General features: G+C 44.7%; 1 protein-coding gene and 1 non-coding gene across 6 annotated transcripts in view; one reads left to right on the top strand and one right to left on the bottom strand.

Annotated features, from left to right (window-relative positions):
* The window catches only part of OCLN (occludin), a 64,006-nt gene that overhangs the window by 2,826 nt on the left and 44,292 nt on the right, over nt 1-16,888 (bottom strand). For all 5 annotated transcript variants that reach the window (XM_056112491.1, XM_056112490.1, XM_056112487.1 and 2 more), the window contains 3 exons: nt 3,177-3,395; nt 2,636-2,807; nt 298-339 (listed from right to left, as the gene is read on the bottom strand). In XM_056112491.1, the coding sequence (XP_055968466.1) occupies nt 298-339; nt 2,636-2,807; nt 3,177-3,395 (433 nt within the window). The remainder of the gene's footprint in view (nt 1-297; nt 340-2,635; nt 2,808-3,176; nt 3,396-16,888) is intronic.
* LOC130021862 (small nucleolar RNA SNORA70) lies at nt 16,643-16,776 on the top strand. Its single transcript, XR_008792211.1, has one exon. It is a non-coding gene; the product is annotated as a small nucleolar RNA SNORA70 (small nucleolar RNA).

Genomic DNA, 16,888 nt, shown 5'->3' on the forward strand with positions numbered 1-16,888 from the left:
TGAGATTTACTCTGCTGCACTAATTATTATTTTCTCCTTCACAGTCTTGAGCACTTAGGATGTGAGGATCTTTCAGTAGGTATTCTCCAAGTTACAAGAGAAAAAGCAGAACAGCAGTATCAGCTGTAGCTACAAAACTACAAAATGAAGGCCAGCATCTCTGTTCCTTTCTCATCCCGCAAACCTAATGCTGTATTAGTTCTGTGTGCTGAGGCATCACAGCCAAGCACCAGCTAAATGAAAAACACACAGGAGGAAAATACTTTCTGAAAGAATTATAAAGTGCAAGATACTTACTCCTTTCACTTGCTTCAGTCTGTTATATTCATCTGCTGCAGCCTAGTAATGATAAACACAAAGGATTATGCTTAGTGGCAATTTTCCCCCGTCAAAAATAGCATAATAGCATAACAGCGCGTGCGCGCACACACGCACACACGCATACACACACACACACACACACACACACACACACACACACACACAGAGTGCATTGTTGATACCCCATCTTGATACCCTATTTTGTTATTAGCTGGAGTGTCCTATTACCCTAGCTTTTATTTTTTCATTTTTGATTTTTTGTGCTGGTAATGCTCAGGGGTTACTTCTGGCTCTGTGCTCAGGAATCACTCCTGGTAGTGCTCAAGGGACCACATGGGATGCTGGGGATCGAACTTGAGTCAGCTGTGTGAAAGGCAGAGGACTTATATGGAGATATTATTTATCTCCAGTCCCTCTGATACTCTATTTTGAAGTTTAAAAAGCCAGTTTTGGGCTGGAGTCACAGCAGGTAGGGCACGTGCCTTCCACGCAGCTTACCCAGTTCGATTCCTACCACACTATATGATCTCTGAGCCCCACCAGGAGTAATCCCTGGGAGCAGAATCAGAAGTAGCTCTGACAGCTGGAGCAAGCATGCAGCCAACCCAGCAGTCAACCCAGGTTCAATCCCAGCCTCCCAAATGGTCCCCCAAGCACCGCCAGAAATGATTCTGAATGCAGAGCCAGGAGTAGCCCCTGAGCATTACTGGGTGTGACCCAAAAAGCATAGAAAAGAGAAATAGGCTCTGAGCACCATAGGATGTGGTGTGGGCCTGAGGGATGCTCAAAGGGAGGGTGTGCAGTCCTTGCACAGGTGCAGCCCTGAGTCTAACTCCTGGAACCTCAGAGCACTCCACGGACTACCAGGTGCAGCCTTGGTGTCCTGTTCCCAGACCCCCAGAACCCTTGGAGAGTTTCCCCTCTCCCCCCAAAATCACAAACAAAAACTCTTTAAGAGTGGAACCCCACAGGCAGGGGGAGGGTGTGGGATGGGGGTATACTGGGGGTTTTGGTGGCGGAGAATGGACACTGGTGAAGGTACGGGTGTTTCATTGTATGACGAGACTTAGACCCGAAAGCTTTGTAACTGCTCTCATGGTGAGTCAATAAATAAAATTATAAAAAATGAAAAAAAAAAAAAGTAAGGTGGAGTTCATGCACAATTCAATCAGCTAATCAGTGGCTGAATAAATAGCAGTACTCCTACATAAAAAAAAAAAAAAGAGTGGAACCCAATTCCTCATTCCCTAAAAGCAGAGTGACTTTCTTTCAGAGAGCAGTGTGGTGGAGAGTGAAGGTACGTGGACAGACTCAAAGCCAGCCCATTGGGGAAAAACAACAAAGAGTAATTATCACTGATGAATTAAAAAAAAAAGTTGGGAAAGACATATGCAAAACACATGTGCTGATTTCAGGTAGAGACTTTGTGAGTTCATGTACATTTCTGCATCGAGCAAATGTTTTCAAAAATATTTTGGTGAGACCCAGGAGGTAAAACTTAAGATAATTAATTTTTCTGTGTGCAATTGGATATTGTCTATTTTTTTCTTTTCTTTTCTTTTCTTTTTAAACAGAAATTAGTTGTTTTGAGGCCAGAGCAATAGTACAGTGGGTAGGGGGTTTGCCTTGCACATGGCCAACCCAGGTTCAATCCCCTGCATCCCATATGGTCTCCTGGGCACCGCCAGGAGTAATTCTTGAGTGCAGAGACAAGAATAATCCCTGAGCAATGCTGGGTGTGACCCCCCCAAAAAAAATTAGTTGTTTTTATAAACAGAATAAAGTTATTTTCTAAAATTAGAATAGATACATACTATTGCTTTGAACTTATTTTTTGCCCACTGTCCCTGCCTAGTGGCTGAGGGACATGAAATTTCAGGAATCAAAACTGGATGCAACTCATGCATGGCATGCCTTCTGAGCCATCTCCCTAGTCCTCTTCTTGCTAATTCTTAATTATATTAATATACTTTTCATTTTGTCTTTTTTTTGGGGGGGGGTGGGGGAGGAAACACAAGAGGCTGTGCTCAAATCTTATCCAGACTGCATTAGGGATCACTCCTGGAGGTGCTCAGGGAAACCGGCGGGATGCCAGATATCCGACCTGGGTAGGCTGCATGAAAGGCAACTGCCCTAACCACTACAGTATCGCCTGGCCTCCACGCTCCATTTTAGAAAGACATCCATCCAAAACTATTTGGTCATTGTTCAATTTAGTTTCCTAACTACTGTCAAAATTTGTAACATTACTATGTAGTCTCTCTACATAGTCCTAAAATTATGTGGAGTATGAAGCCTTAAGATTTGAATTTACCATGTACTCTTCACTTTCTTCTTGGTAGTCATCCAATTCTTTATCCAGACGAGAGAGTTCTTTATTGATCTCATCAAGTTCTGCTTGTAAGCTCTTGTATTCCTGCAGACCTGTGTCAAAATTTCTCTTGTAGAGTTGTCTCTGCTGATCTGAAGTCACAGGTGGGTACTCCCTGAGAATGGAGAACAGCAAATGACTACTACACCCTGGCCACTGCCAGATGTTCCCTCCTGGCTTCCCCCCAACACACACACACACAAAGAACCGTATTTTACGGGGTTGGAGCAATTAGTACAGTGGGTAGGGTATTTGCCTTGCATGTAACCAATCCGGGTTCAATCTGCAGCATTCCCATACAGTACCCCAAGCACTACGAGGAGTAATTCCTGCGCAGAGAGCCAGGAGGAAGCCCTGACAACCATAAGAGGGAGGGAAGGAGGGAAGGAAGAAAGGGAGGGAGGGAGGGAGGGAGGGAAGGAGGGAGGACTTTCCATTCTGCTGGTAAAGCAGAAGATGCAGGACTCAGTTGGGCAGGCGTTACCTGACCCAATCCTCCTCCAGTTCGTCACAGGACTCCCCTCCCGTTGTGTAATCCGTTTCATAGTGGTCGGGATCCGTCCTCCTGGACTTGCTGCTTCGTCCCCCCTTAGTGGGCGTCTTCTTAGGGAGCGTCTCCAGGTTCCCGCTGCTGCTATAGCGTGGCTGCCGTAAGGTATCCACAGCGGAGGTCAGAGGCAGCTCCTGGACCACTTCGGGCATCCTAATAAAATGGGAGATGCTTCTCAGTGATGGCGGGGCACGCGGTCTCCTGGGGCAGCTACGTGCAGGTGCGCTCATATGCAGGCCCGGAGGCCCTCAGGCCCCCAGACCCCAAGCCCACCTGTGCGCCCCACCCCCTCACTGGCACACTCTCCACGCATGAAAGCCCATGTGGAAATCTGGGGGAAATGCACCTAAGATTCACTTTAGGACACTCAGATCTGCAAGTGGTGTTTACCTGCCCTTGGCCAAGTGCTTACTACACAAAAGCCTCAGGAAAACAATGATCCTGCACCTTGTCAGCAGGTTCTTCTGGTTCCTGAGAATGCTGTCGAGTGGGAAAGAGGAATGTGCGTACACATCTCGGGCAGAAGCTGGCTCTCAGGATAAGCGCGCAGCAATACTAATTTTCACTACTCTGCAGCAATTCTGATCCCTGATCCCAAAAACTGAAGTTTAAATGAAAAACCTAAAAGGCAGAGGCACATATTCTGCATAAATAATTAAGACTTTTACAAATTACTCTGTTGGGACCAAAGACAGCACAGTGGGTAGAGTGCTTATCTTGCAAGCCAATGACCCAGGTGAGATCCCTGACACCCCATGCCAATGACCCAGATTGGATCCCTGACACCCCATATGGTCCTGTGAGCCCATCAGTAGTAATTCCTAAACAAAGAGCCGGGAGTAACCCTGAGCAAAGATGGGTAGTACTAAAAAAATAAAAATCTTAATTGCATACAATTTTGCAAATGAAGCATAACAGAATAGAACTAAAACACTAACAGTTGTGATAATTGTTAATTTCTTCCTTTTTTATTTTCCATTTTGGGCCACACCTGGCAATGCTCAGGAATTACTCCTGGCTCTGCATTTAGGAGTCACTCCTGGTGGTGCTCGGGGACCATACATGGTGTGCCGGGGATCAAATCCAGGCTGGCTGTGTGCAGAGCAAGCACTTTACCTGCGGTCCTATCTCTCTGGGCTCTGTAAATTACCTCTGAGTAGGAAAAGAAACCTTGGGGGGTGGGAGGGATACTGGGACCCGTGGTGGTGGGAAATGGGCACTGGTGGAGGGATGGGTATTTGATCATTGTATAATTGAAACCCAAGCACAAAAATTTGTAAGTCTACAACTGTACCTCATGGTGTCTCACTAATAAAAATTAAAAAAAAAAAAAAAGAAACCTTGGGGCTGGTGGAAAAGCCCATCAAGAAAGGCCTTGCAGCAAACTGAGCTTGGTTTAATCCCCGGCATTCCACATGATTCTCTGAGGACTGCCAGGAGTAACCCTGGAGCCAGGTGTGGCCCAAAAACCAAAAGAAAAGAAAACTTCAACTTTCTCCTGTAGCTGTGCCAGAGAGGGAGGGACAGAACAGAAATGAAAGGAAGGGCAGGAAGAGTGTCTGAGCCTTTCCATCGGGGTTAGACATCAAACCACCTATTTCAAACATCTGAAGATTTTATTGGTCTCAATTTACAGACTCTAATCCCAGACTTTATGAGGCTGATTCTATGCTCTGAGTCAGAACTGCTTGCTTCTAACCATTATCAAAGTCTTAGTAATTCATCAAAAGAAATTTCTGGATGGTGCTAGGGATAGAACCCAGGGCCTCCTCACACGTGCAAGGCAAGTGCTCTACCACTGAGCCACATCCCTGGCCGCTGCTGGCAGAGTTTCAGGTATCTAAGCACATATGTTAACTTCAGAAAGCTCTGGAGGGGGGATTATAGTTAGAGGTGGAGGTAGTATTTATTTTTCTTTTCTAAATGTATTCAGATTAACACAGCTTTGTGTGCTACATTAATTCTACTTCTGAAGGAGAGAAAACATGACTTTTTCCTGAGTCAATGATTAACAATCTAAGACACTCAGCCCTAACCACCAGGTACCACTCTGTTTGCTTTGAGGTGGCAAACAAGACTTTTAGAATACAGTAGGTTGACTGAAGGGCTTTGGGACTGAAGAAGAGGAAGCGAGGGCAAACATGATTTTATATCTATGTCTATATATATATGTTTATATATATATACATATATATATATATGAGTATCTGTGCGCACAGATAGCCAAGCAACCATCCCCACTGTACGGCATTGGGGTTTTTGGTGGTGCTGGGGAATGAACCCAAGTCTCATGAATGTCACTTGCTGAGTTACGGCCCCAGAGTCAACCGTGATTTCATATGAGATGAGATACTGATGATCTAAATCTTTACCTTGGAAGTTCCCACCTCCCTTCTTCCTACACACCTTGAAAAGTAACATACCTAGTGTCTGAGGAAAGCAACAACCAAAAATGATTAGCAAAAAAAAAAAAAAGTAGAGACAAAGATAAGAGATAAGGAACATGTGTCATCGTCAAACCTACTTGGAGATTCAAGTCCTCTCTGTCCAGGAGAGTGAGCTAAGCTGCGACCCTCTCCCCTCTCCCCAGGCACTCTCCACTTCTTCACTGTCTCCCAGCTTCAAAACCTGCCCTCCTGCAGTGTTTGAGTTGCTTCCTTTCATTCATTCTTGGCTGGTTTGATTCTCACATGCCCACTTGCCTGCCTCTCAGCTCCCACAGTGCCACACTCTTAGCCCGGGCTCTGGTTCCACTCACTGTCCCCTCCCATGACAGCCCAGCCTTGGCATTCCCCAGGGTACCTGGCCCAGACCTGCGGATGTGGCAGGTACACAAGGTAGGTACTGAATTGGAAACACAAAAATCTACTTCTCCAATGACACATAGTATCAGTGAGGAAAGAGAGAGCAGGCAGGACCAGCCTACGTTTCATTCCTGAGGAGTTGAGCTCAGCCCTGTGAATCAGAGAACCCCATCTTCTTGGCCTCCAGGACAACAATGATCCAGAAAGGGAAGCAACCTCCCTCCCAGTAGGCCTATGGTGTAAGCTTTCACAAGGGAAATTCCACTTTCTGAATCCTGGTTTGGGAAAAACAAGGGATCTTGGGGAATGTAAATCCTGCTGCAACAGAAGCCACTCTGAAAAGACAAGATATGGCAGCAAGTACAATGCTCTGAGTCCTTGGACCCTGCCAGGCCTGGGCCAGTCCATCCCTGGGCCAGTCCATCCCTCGGCCTACAGTTTGTATAAAATCTCACCATTTGCATAAAAGTCTCAACAGTATTATTCCCTTAGCATACCGAATGGCTGGTACAAAAACATGGTTTCAGTCGGCAGTTGAAGTGCCAATCTATCATAAAATTTCTGTGTAGTTTCAATTCCCGTGGTTTCTGCCCTCCCCCTTTTTGGGGTCACACCCAGTGATGCTCAGGTGTTACTTCTGGCTCTGCACTCAGGAATTATTCCTGGCGGTACTCAGGGGACCATATGGGATGCCAAGAATTGAACCCAGGTCAGCTGTGTACAAGACAAATGCCCTCCCCGCTGTACTAATACTCAGGGCCTCAATTCCCTTGTTTCTAGAGGTTAATGCACCTGTTTTGCAGATGGGAGAGTAAGGTGTGTACTGAATAAAGCTCTCCCAAATTCATTAGGCTCAAGAATCAACTACCTTCCACTGAACTCTGCTGTCTTCTAATCCATGATTAATTCTATCTTCATAGGACATTGTGATAAGCAAAAGAAATCAGAGATGAGACTAGTTACCATTGATTCCATTTTATCGGAACTCCAGAAACAAGCTAACCTAATAGATGGTGACAGGACAGGCATTGGAGCAGGGTTACCCCAAATATGCCCTTTGTACATGTGTGGATTTGGGAGACACACCTGGGGGAGCTTGGAGGGATACTTAAGGTCACTGCCAACAGTGCTGGGGGACCATGTAGTGCCAGGGTTTCTGCATGCAAAGCATGTGCTCCAGCCCTCTGCGCTATCTCCCTGACCCATCAAACAGGCCATTCTGACACCAGAATTATTATTATTTTTTTAATGTATAACCAGAATTATTTTGAAGTTAAATAAGAGTCAGTATATAAAAACAATAAAAAGAATATAACCTCTCCTATAACTACCTAAAATAATTTGGATAGGGGGCCTGAAGGAGACCATGAATAGTGAGATTACTCATCAAGAGAGCCACTATTAAAGATAACTTATGGTTTTGTCTGGGGGCTCATATATGGGAAGCATTCACTCTGTTCTCCCACTGAGCTACATCGCCTGTCAGCAGAAATAACTTCTGATCTGAATGGCCTGTTTGCAGGGCAAACATCTAATTAACAAATATCTGTCTTTGTATCAGCCTCTGAAATTACCCTACATCCTCCCCTCTAGAGCTGCACTAGCAAGACCATTCCTTTAGCGCCAGTTGGTACATATGTCTTGGGGGTCATATATGGAGATAACTGAAATTGATTTTTTCCTACTTAGCGTGTCTGATTTGTAATGCCAAAGAACCCCAATGGGAAGAAGGGGAAACTTTTTGGTTTTTATGGTTTGGATATAGGATGGACTCTCTCTACTTGGACTCTGCTCATTTCATCGCCGCTTCAGCTAGCAGATCCTGCACCGCTGAGAGTCTCTGGCAGAAGAATTCTCCCCCAAAGGCCAGAGAGATAGTACAGTGCGTAGGGCATGTGCCTTGCACACAGAGACCCAGGTTTAATCCCTGGCCTGACCCCTGCCCAGTTCCACAAGGAGTGATCTGTGAGCGCAGACCCAAGAGTAAGTCCCGAGCATCACCAGGTACAATCCCAAAACATATAAAGAGTATCCCTAAATCTGTCTCTTCTACCTCTGCTTCAGGCTGCAGTGGAAACAGGGTGGTAAGAACCCTCTCCCTTATGAAATTTAGATTAGCTGGAGAAAATATCTAGTTTTTGAAAAATTATGCATTTTAATTATCTATTTATTTTTTTTTGTTTTAGGGGGCCACATGTAGCTGTGCTCAGGGCTTAATCCCAGTTCTGCACACAGAGATCACTCCTGGTGACAGGGATGAACCTAGGTTCACCGTGTGCAAGACAAATACCTACCTGCTGTACTTCTCTGCAGCACCAAGAAAATATCTGTTTGAACTAATTCCTTATATTTTGTGACTTGGTTTAAAAGAAAACCCTCTTGCATCAAAATTGAGCCGTAGAAAGAATTATTGGCTAGTGTCACTATTGAGATTAATATAAAATCTTACTTGTTTATGATCAGATGATGGCTCTGATTACATATATTAGATTTAAATTGGCTACAGACATAATATAAATTCTAGAGTGTTCAAATAAAACAACTGTCTGTTGGTACCTATGGAAAGATGAATTGGAAGGAGGACACAGTACAGGGGTTAGTCGGAGGGATTACTCCAAGAGATTACTAAACTCTGTTACCTCTGCTTTCAGCTGATGCTACTACGTTTAGAAAGACGGGACATTCACAACCAGCTTTGAAGCAGTATTATTCCCACTGTTGACAAAGAAGCCAACTGGCTTCCTGGGGACCATCAGCCCCCTCTACAAATGATCAGTAAAAGGGCTCAGCTGTAAGCCAAGGCCCACAAACTGATAGAAAGAAACAGTAGTTTGTATTTCTCCCTAAAGAAAACTCTAAAGCTGAACTTCGCCCCCAAAATGGGTTTTTGTTAAGTACATCACGCCGACTTCTGAAAAGCATACTGAACTCCAGCAGATAGGGATCTTCTTTTGTCTGTCATAGTTGGAATTCTTCCCCCTTGAAATAAAGCAAACTAAAGAAAACAGAGCTGGGCTGGAGAGACAGCCAAACAGGCTGGAGTGCATGCTTCGCATACAGCGGACCAAGGTTTGATTTCTGGCACTGTGAGGGCCTCCAAAGCATCACCACAAATGACTCCCCCTCAAGCACCAAGTCAAAAAAAGTAGTCCCTGAGCACCACCTGATGTGCCCCCACATTCAACAAAAAAAGGGGGGGAAAAAGAATAGTTCCAATAGTGAAAACTATTTTTTTCCCCTTTATTTTATTTTTTTTAAGTTGTAGATTTACAATTTTTTGTGCTTTGGTTTCAATTATACAATGATCAGATACCCATCCCTCCACCAGTGCCCATTTTCCACCACCATGGATAATATCCCTCCCACCCCCATCCCCCCATCCCCCCTGTCTCTGTGGCAGGGCAATCCCCTGTGTTCTCTCTCTCCTTTTGGGTGTTGTGGTCTGCAAAAGAGGCATTGAGTGGCAAACATGTTCACTCCATAGTCTACTTTCGACATGCATCTCCCCTCCTGGGAGGATCCTCCAAACAAACTTTATTTGGTGCTCCCTTCTCTATCTGAGCTGCCCTTTCCCCTAGAATGCCCGGCTGGCTGGCCTCTAAGCTATGGAGTAATCCTCCTGGTGCTGATCTCAGCTATTCTTGGGTATTAATCTCATACTTTGTTACTTTATATCCCCCAGATGAATGCAATCTTTCTATGTCTATCCCTCTCTTTCTGACTCATTTCGCTTAGCATGATACTTTCCATATTGTACCACTTGTATGTAAATTTCATGACTTCATCTTTTCTAAGAGCTACATAGTACTCCATTGTGTAGATGTACCAAAGTTTCTTTAACCAGTCATCTGTTCTTGGGCATTCAGGTTTCTTCCAGTTTCTGGCTATTGTAAAGAGCGCTGCAATGAACAAACAAGTGCAGATGTCACTTCGACTATACATTTTTGCCTCTCTGGGATATATTCCCAGGAGTGGTATTGCTGGGTCAAATGGGAGCTCAATTTCTAATTTTTTGAGAATCGTCCATACTGTTTTCCAGAAGGGCTGAACCAGTCGACATTCCCACCAACAGTGAAGGAGTGTCCCTTTCTCGCCACATCCACGCCAGCATCGGTTGCTTTTGCTCTTTTGGATGTGGGCCAGTCTCTGAGGTGTGAGATGGTATCTCATTGTGGTTTTGATCTGCATCTCCCTGATGATTAATGATGTAGAGCATTTTCTCATGTGCCTCTTTGCCAGTCGGATTTCTTCTTTGAGAAAGTTTCTGTTCATTTCATTGCCCCATTTTTGGATGGGGTTGGATGTTTTCTTCTTGTGGAGTTTAATCAGTATTCTGTATATCCTGGATATCAACCCCTTGTCAGATGTGTATTCGGTGAATATCCTTTCCCATTCTGTAGACTGTCTTTGTATTTTGGTCACTGTTTCTTTGGAGGTGCAGAAGCTTCTTAGTTTAAGATAGTCCCATTTATCTATCTCTGTTTTCACTTGCTCGGCCAGTGGCGTGGCATCTTTGAAGATACCATTAGCTTCAATGTCATGGAGGGTTTTGCCAACTTTATCTTCAATGTACCTTATGGTTTCGGGTCTGATGTTGAGGTCTTTAATCCATTTTGATCTTACTTTTGTACATGGTGTTAGGCAGAGTTCTGAGCCTATTTTTTTGCATGTAGCCGTCCAGTGATGCCAACACAATTTATTAAAGAGGCTTTCCTTACTCCACTTCACATTACTTGCACCTTTATCAAAGATTAGATGAGCATATGATTGAGGAGAGATGTCAGTGTATTCAACCCTGTTCCATTGGTCTGCAGTTCTGCCTTTGTTCCAGTACCATGCTGTTTTAATTATTACTGCTTTGTAGTACAGTTTGAAGTTCGGGAGGTTGATTCCTCCCATTTTCTTTTTCCCAAGAATTGCTTTAGCTATTCGTGGGGGCTTATTGTTCCATATAAATTTCAGGAGTGTTTGCTCCATTTCTTTGAAGAATATCATGGGTATCCTTATAGGGATTGCATTGAATTTATACAATGCTTTCGGTAGTATTGCCATTTTGACAATGTTAAGTCTCCCGACCCATGAGCAGGGGATATCTTTCCATTTCCTCATGTCCTCTTTTATTTCCTGAAGTAGCGTTTTGTAGTTTTCTTTGTACAGGTCCTTTACTTCCTTAGTTAAGCTGATTCCTAGGTACTTGATTTTCTGGGGCACAATTGTGAACGGGATTGTTTTTTTCATGTTGCTTTCTTCTCTCTCACTGTTTGCGTATAGGAAAGCCATGGACTTTTGGGTACTGATTTTATAACCTGCAACTCTACTATACGAGTCTATTGTTTCTAGGAGTTTTTTGGTGGAAGTTATTGGGTTCTCTAAGTAGAGTATCATATCATCTGCGAATAGTGAGAGCTTGATTTCTTCCTTTCCTACCTGAATGCCCTTAATATCTTTTTCCTGCCTAATCGCTATTGCAAGTACTTCCAGTACTATATTGAACAGCAGTGGAGAGAGTGGGCATCCCTGTCTCGTCCCTGATCTTAGAGGGAAGGCTCTCAGTTTTTCCCCATTGAGGATGATGCTTGCTGTAGGCTTGTGGTAGATGGCTTTAATTATGTTGAGGAAGGTCCCCTCGATACCCATTTTGGCTAGGAAAACTATTTTTTTTAAATAACATTCAGACTACAACTCAATTCAATTAGGATTAAAAGCAAGTTTACAAATCCTTGCAAAATCAGAAACACAAGTCTGGAACAATTCAAAGTCTAGCTTTACCATTTACAAAGACTCCCTAATACATTTCAAGATACTTATACATAACGTGAAAAATGTCTGGTTTAAGGGAATCAAGTCCTTCCAGAGACAGTAGTAGACAGTGGCATTTCAGCCCAGTTCATGATCTAGGACTGGCCAAAAAGGCATCCTTTGAAATGAAAACTTGACTGAGCAGAGTCACAAGAGGAGAAAAACAAAAAATCACTCTTCGCATCCTATGTCTTACTGGCATATTATAAAAATCAGTGAAATTTGTATATCTTAATCAGGGCTAGAATTTTAGAACCTAAGCTGTAAGGTCTTTTCTGTATTTATAGATGTGTGTGTGTGTTTTCTCTACTTAAATAATAGTTTTCTATTATATATTTTTTCTATAATTATATATTTATCTATAGCACAGCAGGTAGGGCGTTTGCCTTGCAAGTGGCCAACATGGCCGACCCAAGTTTGATTCCTCTGCCCCTCTTGGAGAGCCCGGCAAGCTACTGAGAGTATCTCGCCTGCACGGCAAAGCCTGGCAAGCTACCCGTGATGTATTCGATATGCCAAACACAGTAACAATTGTCACAATGGAGATGTTACTGGGCCCACTTGAGCAAATTGATGAACGGGAAGACAGTGACAGTGAGTTTTCTATTATTTATATAGATATATAAACTGCATATATATTTTTATGCTATATACAAAATAGTTTTCTCCCAGATGAATTGCCAATATAAATATGTAATCAGGGGCTCAAGAGATAGTACAGAGATAATAAGGTTCTTGCCTTGCACGTGGCAGACCCGGGTTTGATCCCTGGCATCCCATATGGTCCCCAGAGCTCCTTCAGGAGTAACTCCTGAGTACAACACCTGAGCACTGCTGTGTATGGCGCAGAAACAAAAACAAAACAAAAAAGAACAAAAAAAACAAAGTCAAAACAAAACAAAAGCCAAGAAAAAAAGAAGTGTTCAGGACTGGAGTGAGGGCTCAGGGGCACTCCAGGATCCAGCTATCCCCAAGCACCTCACCTGGAGTAGCCCCGAAAGCACCACAGGATGTGGCCCAGAAACCAAAATCATTTTAAAACAACAAAGATAAAGAAGAATTTCCTGGTGAGCTTTTCCACAATGAATGCTCTGACATAGTTTATTTATTTAAATAGTTTCCGAACTTCTCTGGAAATTCATATCGTAACAAGTTAGTTAAGCTAAAAGATGGAAATTCTTTGAGTATCTGGATCATTTCCAAATAAGATAAAATGTAACACTACTAAACATATCTTTATTCACTTTTGGCTCCTCATTACAGAGAAATAAAGATGTCTGGGCCTATCAGTAACCATATCTTGGGCTGGCAGTGAGTAGGGTGCTTGCCTTGCATGTGGCTGACCTGGGTTCAATCTCTGGCATCCTATACGATCCTCTGAGCCTCATGAGGAGAAATCCCTGAGCACCACTTAGGTATGGCCCCAAAACTAAACAAGAGAAAAAAAAATTTACCTTGTCCCACATTGAACATCTCCAGGCCTTTGAGTGGGTTTTTTTCCTTCTTTTATTTTGAGTTAAAAAAAGTCGACTGATACTGAATTTTCCTAATTGCTCTTGCACCTGGGCGATGACACATCAAACTAACATTCCCGTGTTGTCTCCCACCCTGTCTTGGAATTCTTGAGAACTGTTTTGCTCAGGGCCACACCTGCTGGAACTCAGGGGCTTCTTTCAGCTCTGGGCTCAGGGCTAGCTGCTGGCAGCACTTGGGGGACCAGGCGGTGAGGGAGGGTGAGCGCAGGCCTCCCACATGCAAAGTATGTGCTTTAGCCCACGGCGTCATCTCTCAGGTCCAGTTGTTTTTCTCAGTAAAGCCTAGTTTTGGAAGCCCATCATCTGTCCATCTGTCTCTCTGAGTATCAATGCATTTATTTCCAAACAGGTAATAAAGTTTGATGATCTTTAAATTTGCCACATTTTTTGTCTCTCAGAAATAACAAAGGAGGGACTCTGATGTAGAGTAATCCATCGTGTGGCATTAAGTGAGACTCTGGGTTTGATCCCCAGCACCACAGAAACAAAGGAACACGACAACAAAGGAATCACAAAGCTTGGAACTGGATCCCGGGCCCTTTCTCCCTTGCTTGTGCCCTTTGACCCTTGCTCCCCACCCAGTTCAGAACAAGGCTTGTGCCTCACATGCCAGGCCTCGGGGCCCTGCAGCTGGGGAAGCACACTCCAGCCACAACTGATCTCGGTGTGTCTACCTTCTTCCGGGGATGGGACTCCATTGCAGAGCACTGACCTTGCATGTCTGAGACCCTGAGATCGAAGCCTGGTACTGCAGGGTTTTCTGAGCACTGAGCACAGAGCAGTCCCTGAGCATAGCCAAGTGTGGCTATAGCATAGCCCCCCACCCCAAAAAAAAAACCCCACAGAAAGCAGAAACTAGATGCTAGTCCTGTCTGCCCATCAGTCACTCTGCCTTTCGGAGAGCTACAGGGATTTCTTTCCCTCCTTCTACAGAGCTCTCCGTTCGTCTTAGGAAGTTTGAAGCTCACTGGCTATCTGTACAGTAGCACTGTCTGCACCGTGCAGACATGGTGTCCCCACTCCACACCCCAGTCGGATGGTTTTTCATAGGAAACATCACTAGTGCTTAAAAAATAACGTTGGGGGGGGTGTTTGGAGAGATAGAATGGGGTTACAGCACTTGTCTTGCATATGACTGAACCTCATTTAATTCCCAGCAGAAGGTGCCCTTACCAGTGCCCAGAAACAATCCCTGAAAACAGGGCAGGAAGAAGACCTGAGCACAGCCAGGTGAGGGCTTCCCCCCTTTCTTAATTGTTATGGTGGCCAGAACTGACACTGCCAGGGGGCTTTGAGGATAGAATCTGGGCCTCATACGATGTCTCCTTAGACCGCACCATGGTGCTCTGCATCCCTACCTCCTAAGGTGGCCCAGAATCCTGTACATGGAACTGAGCTGTCCTCAGAAAGGAGAGGCTGGTCCAATGAGCTAAAGCAGCGCACCAATCCCCTTCTGGAACTAACGGGGCATACAACGGCTCCACCACGCGTGCCTCTGTGGCCTAGCTGACTCAAGGGGGAAAAAATTGTACTTCTTCTTTAAACACATAAGAAGGCTTAATATAGGGAGCCAGACCACAAGGGAGAGCCAGCCCAGTGATAACTTTATCTGAATGACCATCTGCACACAGAGCAAACATTTTAATTACCAAGCAAAAGTTCTTATCAGCCTATGAATTAACCACATCCTCTTCTCTCATGATATGCTCAGGATGACCTATTAGCTTCAAACGTCCAACTGGTTTCTGGAGCTCATCTTTGGGGCCCTCATACAGACATAACTTGATTTTCTGTTGATTTGTCTATAGCGATGTAATTATTAGATCAACCAAAGAACCCACAGAGGAGCCGGGGAAACATTTTTCACCCCTAAAGCATCAGGAAAGTGATGGTGGGAGGTAGAGGGGTTGGGGGAGTGCTGAGCACACCTGGCAGTGCTCAGGGGTTTCCGGCTCAGGTGTCGGGTGTGGTGTTAGGGATCGAACAAGCCTCCTGCATGCAAAACCGGCACTCAGGTATTGAAGCTCTCTACAGTCCCAGATACTTTGTTTGTCAGGGTACAAATCATGCAAGTCATCACTTAAACATTTAAGGCAGAAAAATCTTTACTGTGTACATCTGCTCTCAAAGTGCTCTTTATTTCTGTCAAAATCTAAAGAGAAGAACAGAGAACGTTCTCAAAATTCACAGCAAGGTGGTTTCTAGAGACCAAAACCAAAAATACATGGAGGGTAAGGCAGACTGGCAGCCTGTTTCCAAATTCCATTCCTGGGTAATAATAAAGCCTATTGTCTTCAAGCTAAGTCCATAATCACCTCCTGCTCTCAGGCGTCATCTTACAGGGAGTCAGGCCCAGGCCCTGCCGTCCTCACAGAGAAGCACTATGTAATTCCTGGGAGTGAGAGGGGGTTAGGGCGCAAACTGGGAACCGGAAGTTTCCCGCACTTTCTCCCTTCATTCCCATTTCTGCTGTTAGTGGTGTTTGGGTGGGGGGCCACCCATCTGTGTTGCTCAGACCCATCTCCACGTGTTGCGTCACTGGGATCACACATTCACTTGGCAGGGCACTGCACTCTTGGAGTACAGAGCTGGGGAGACAGCTCAAAGGACTAGCAGGCATGCTAACAGGAGGCTGAGTCTGATCCCCGGCACCACGGTCTCCTGCACACCCAGTCGAGAGTGACCTTTGAGCACCACCAGGTACTGATACCAAAAAACAAAACTGGAAATGGCAGCTCGTTCTCTGAGTCACATAGAGTCCTGGGTCCTGGTACACCTTAGACGAACTGAGTTCTAGAATCAAATATAGAAGCACAAATTTAGGGGTTTGGAATGATAATACAGCAGGTAGGCATTTGCCGTGCATGTAGCTGACCTGGCCTCCCATGTGGCCCCCCAAGTACCTCCTGGAGTAATTTTTTTTCTTTTTCTTTTTTTTGGGGGGCCTTTTGGATCACACCTGGCAATACTCAGGGGTTACTCCTAGCTCAGTTCTCAGAAATTGCTCCTGGTGGTGCTCAGGGGATTCTATGTGATACTGGGGATTCAATCCGGGTTGGCCACATGCAAGGCAAATGCCCAACCCGCTGTACCATTGTTCCAGCCCCGGAGTAATTTCATTTATTATCCTTAGGCAAAATATACAACCAAGTCCTAAATAAGATCTCCAATCTCCTTCCCTAGCAAATCATTAGGAAGAATTACAAATAAAAGCGTTAGCATGAACTAAAACCACACTAAGGTAACTATTTCAAAATCTGTTAGGCACCTGTTTGAGGATTTCAGGCTACATCCAATAGAAAAGCCAGCCTGCCAGGGCTGTACACAGCAGTGTTCCGAGGAGCGCCTGCAGCCCGGGTTTGGCAGAGGTTGCCCTAAGGAACCTTGGAGGCAGTACTTCGCAGCAGACATTCGTATCTGCACACAAGTTGAATCCAACCTTGGGCTTGAAACAGGGATAAAAGCACCTTTGGAAAGTTCCAATGTGGACCATAGAGTCCAGGGTCCA

Source organism: Sorex fumeus, unplaced genomic scaffold, assembly GCF_029834395.1.
Source record: "Sorex fumeus unplaced genomic scaffold, SorFum_2.1 ptg000018l, whole genome shotgun sequence".
Lineage (NCBI taxonomy): Eukaryota > Metazoa > Chordata > Mammalia > Eulipotyphla > Soricidae > Sorex > Sorex fumeus.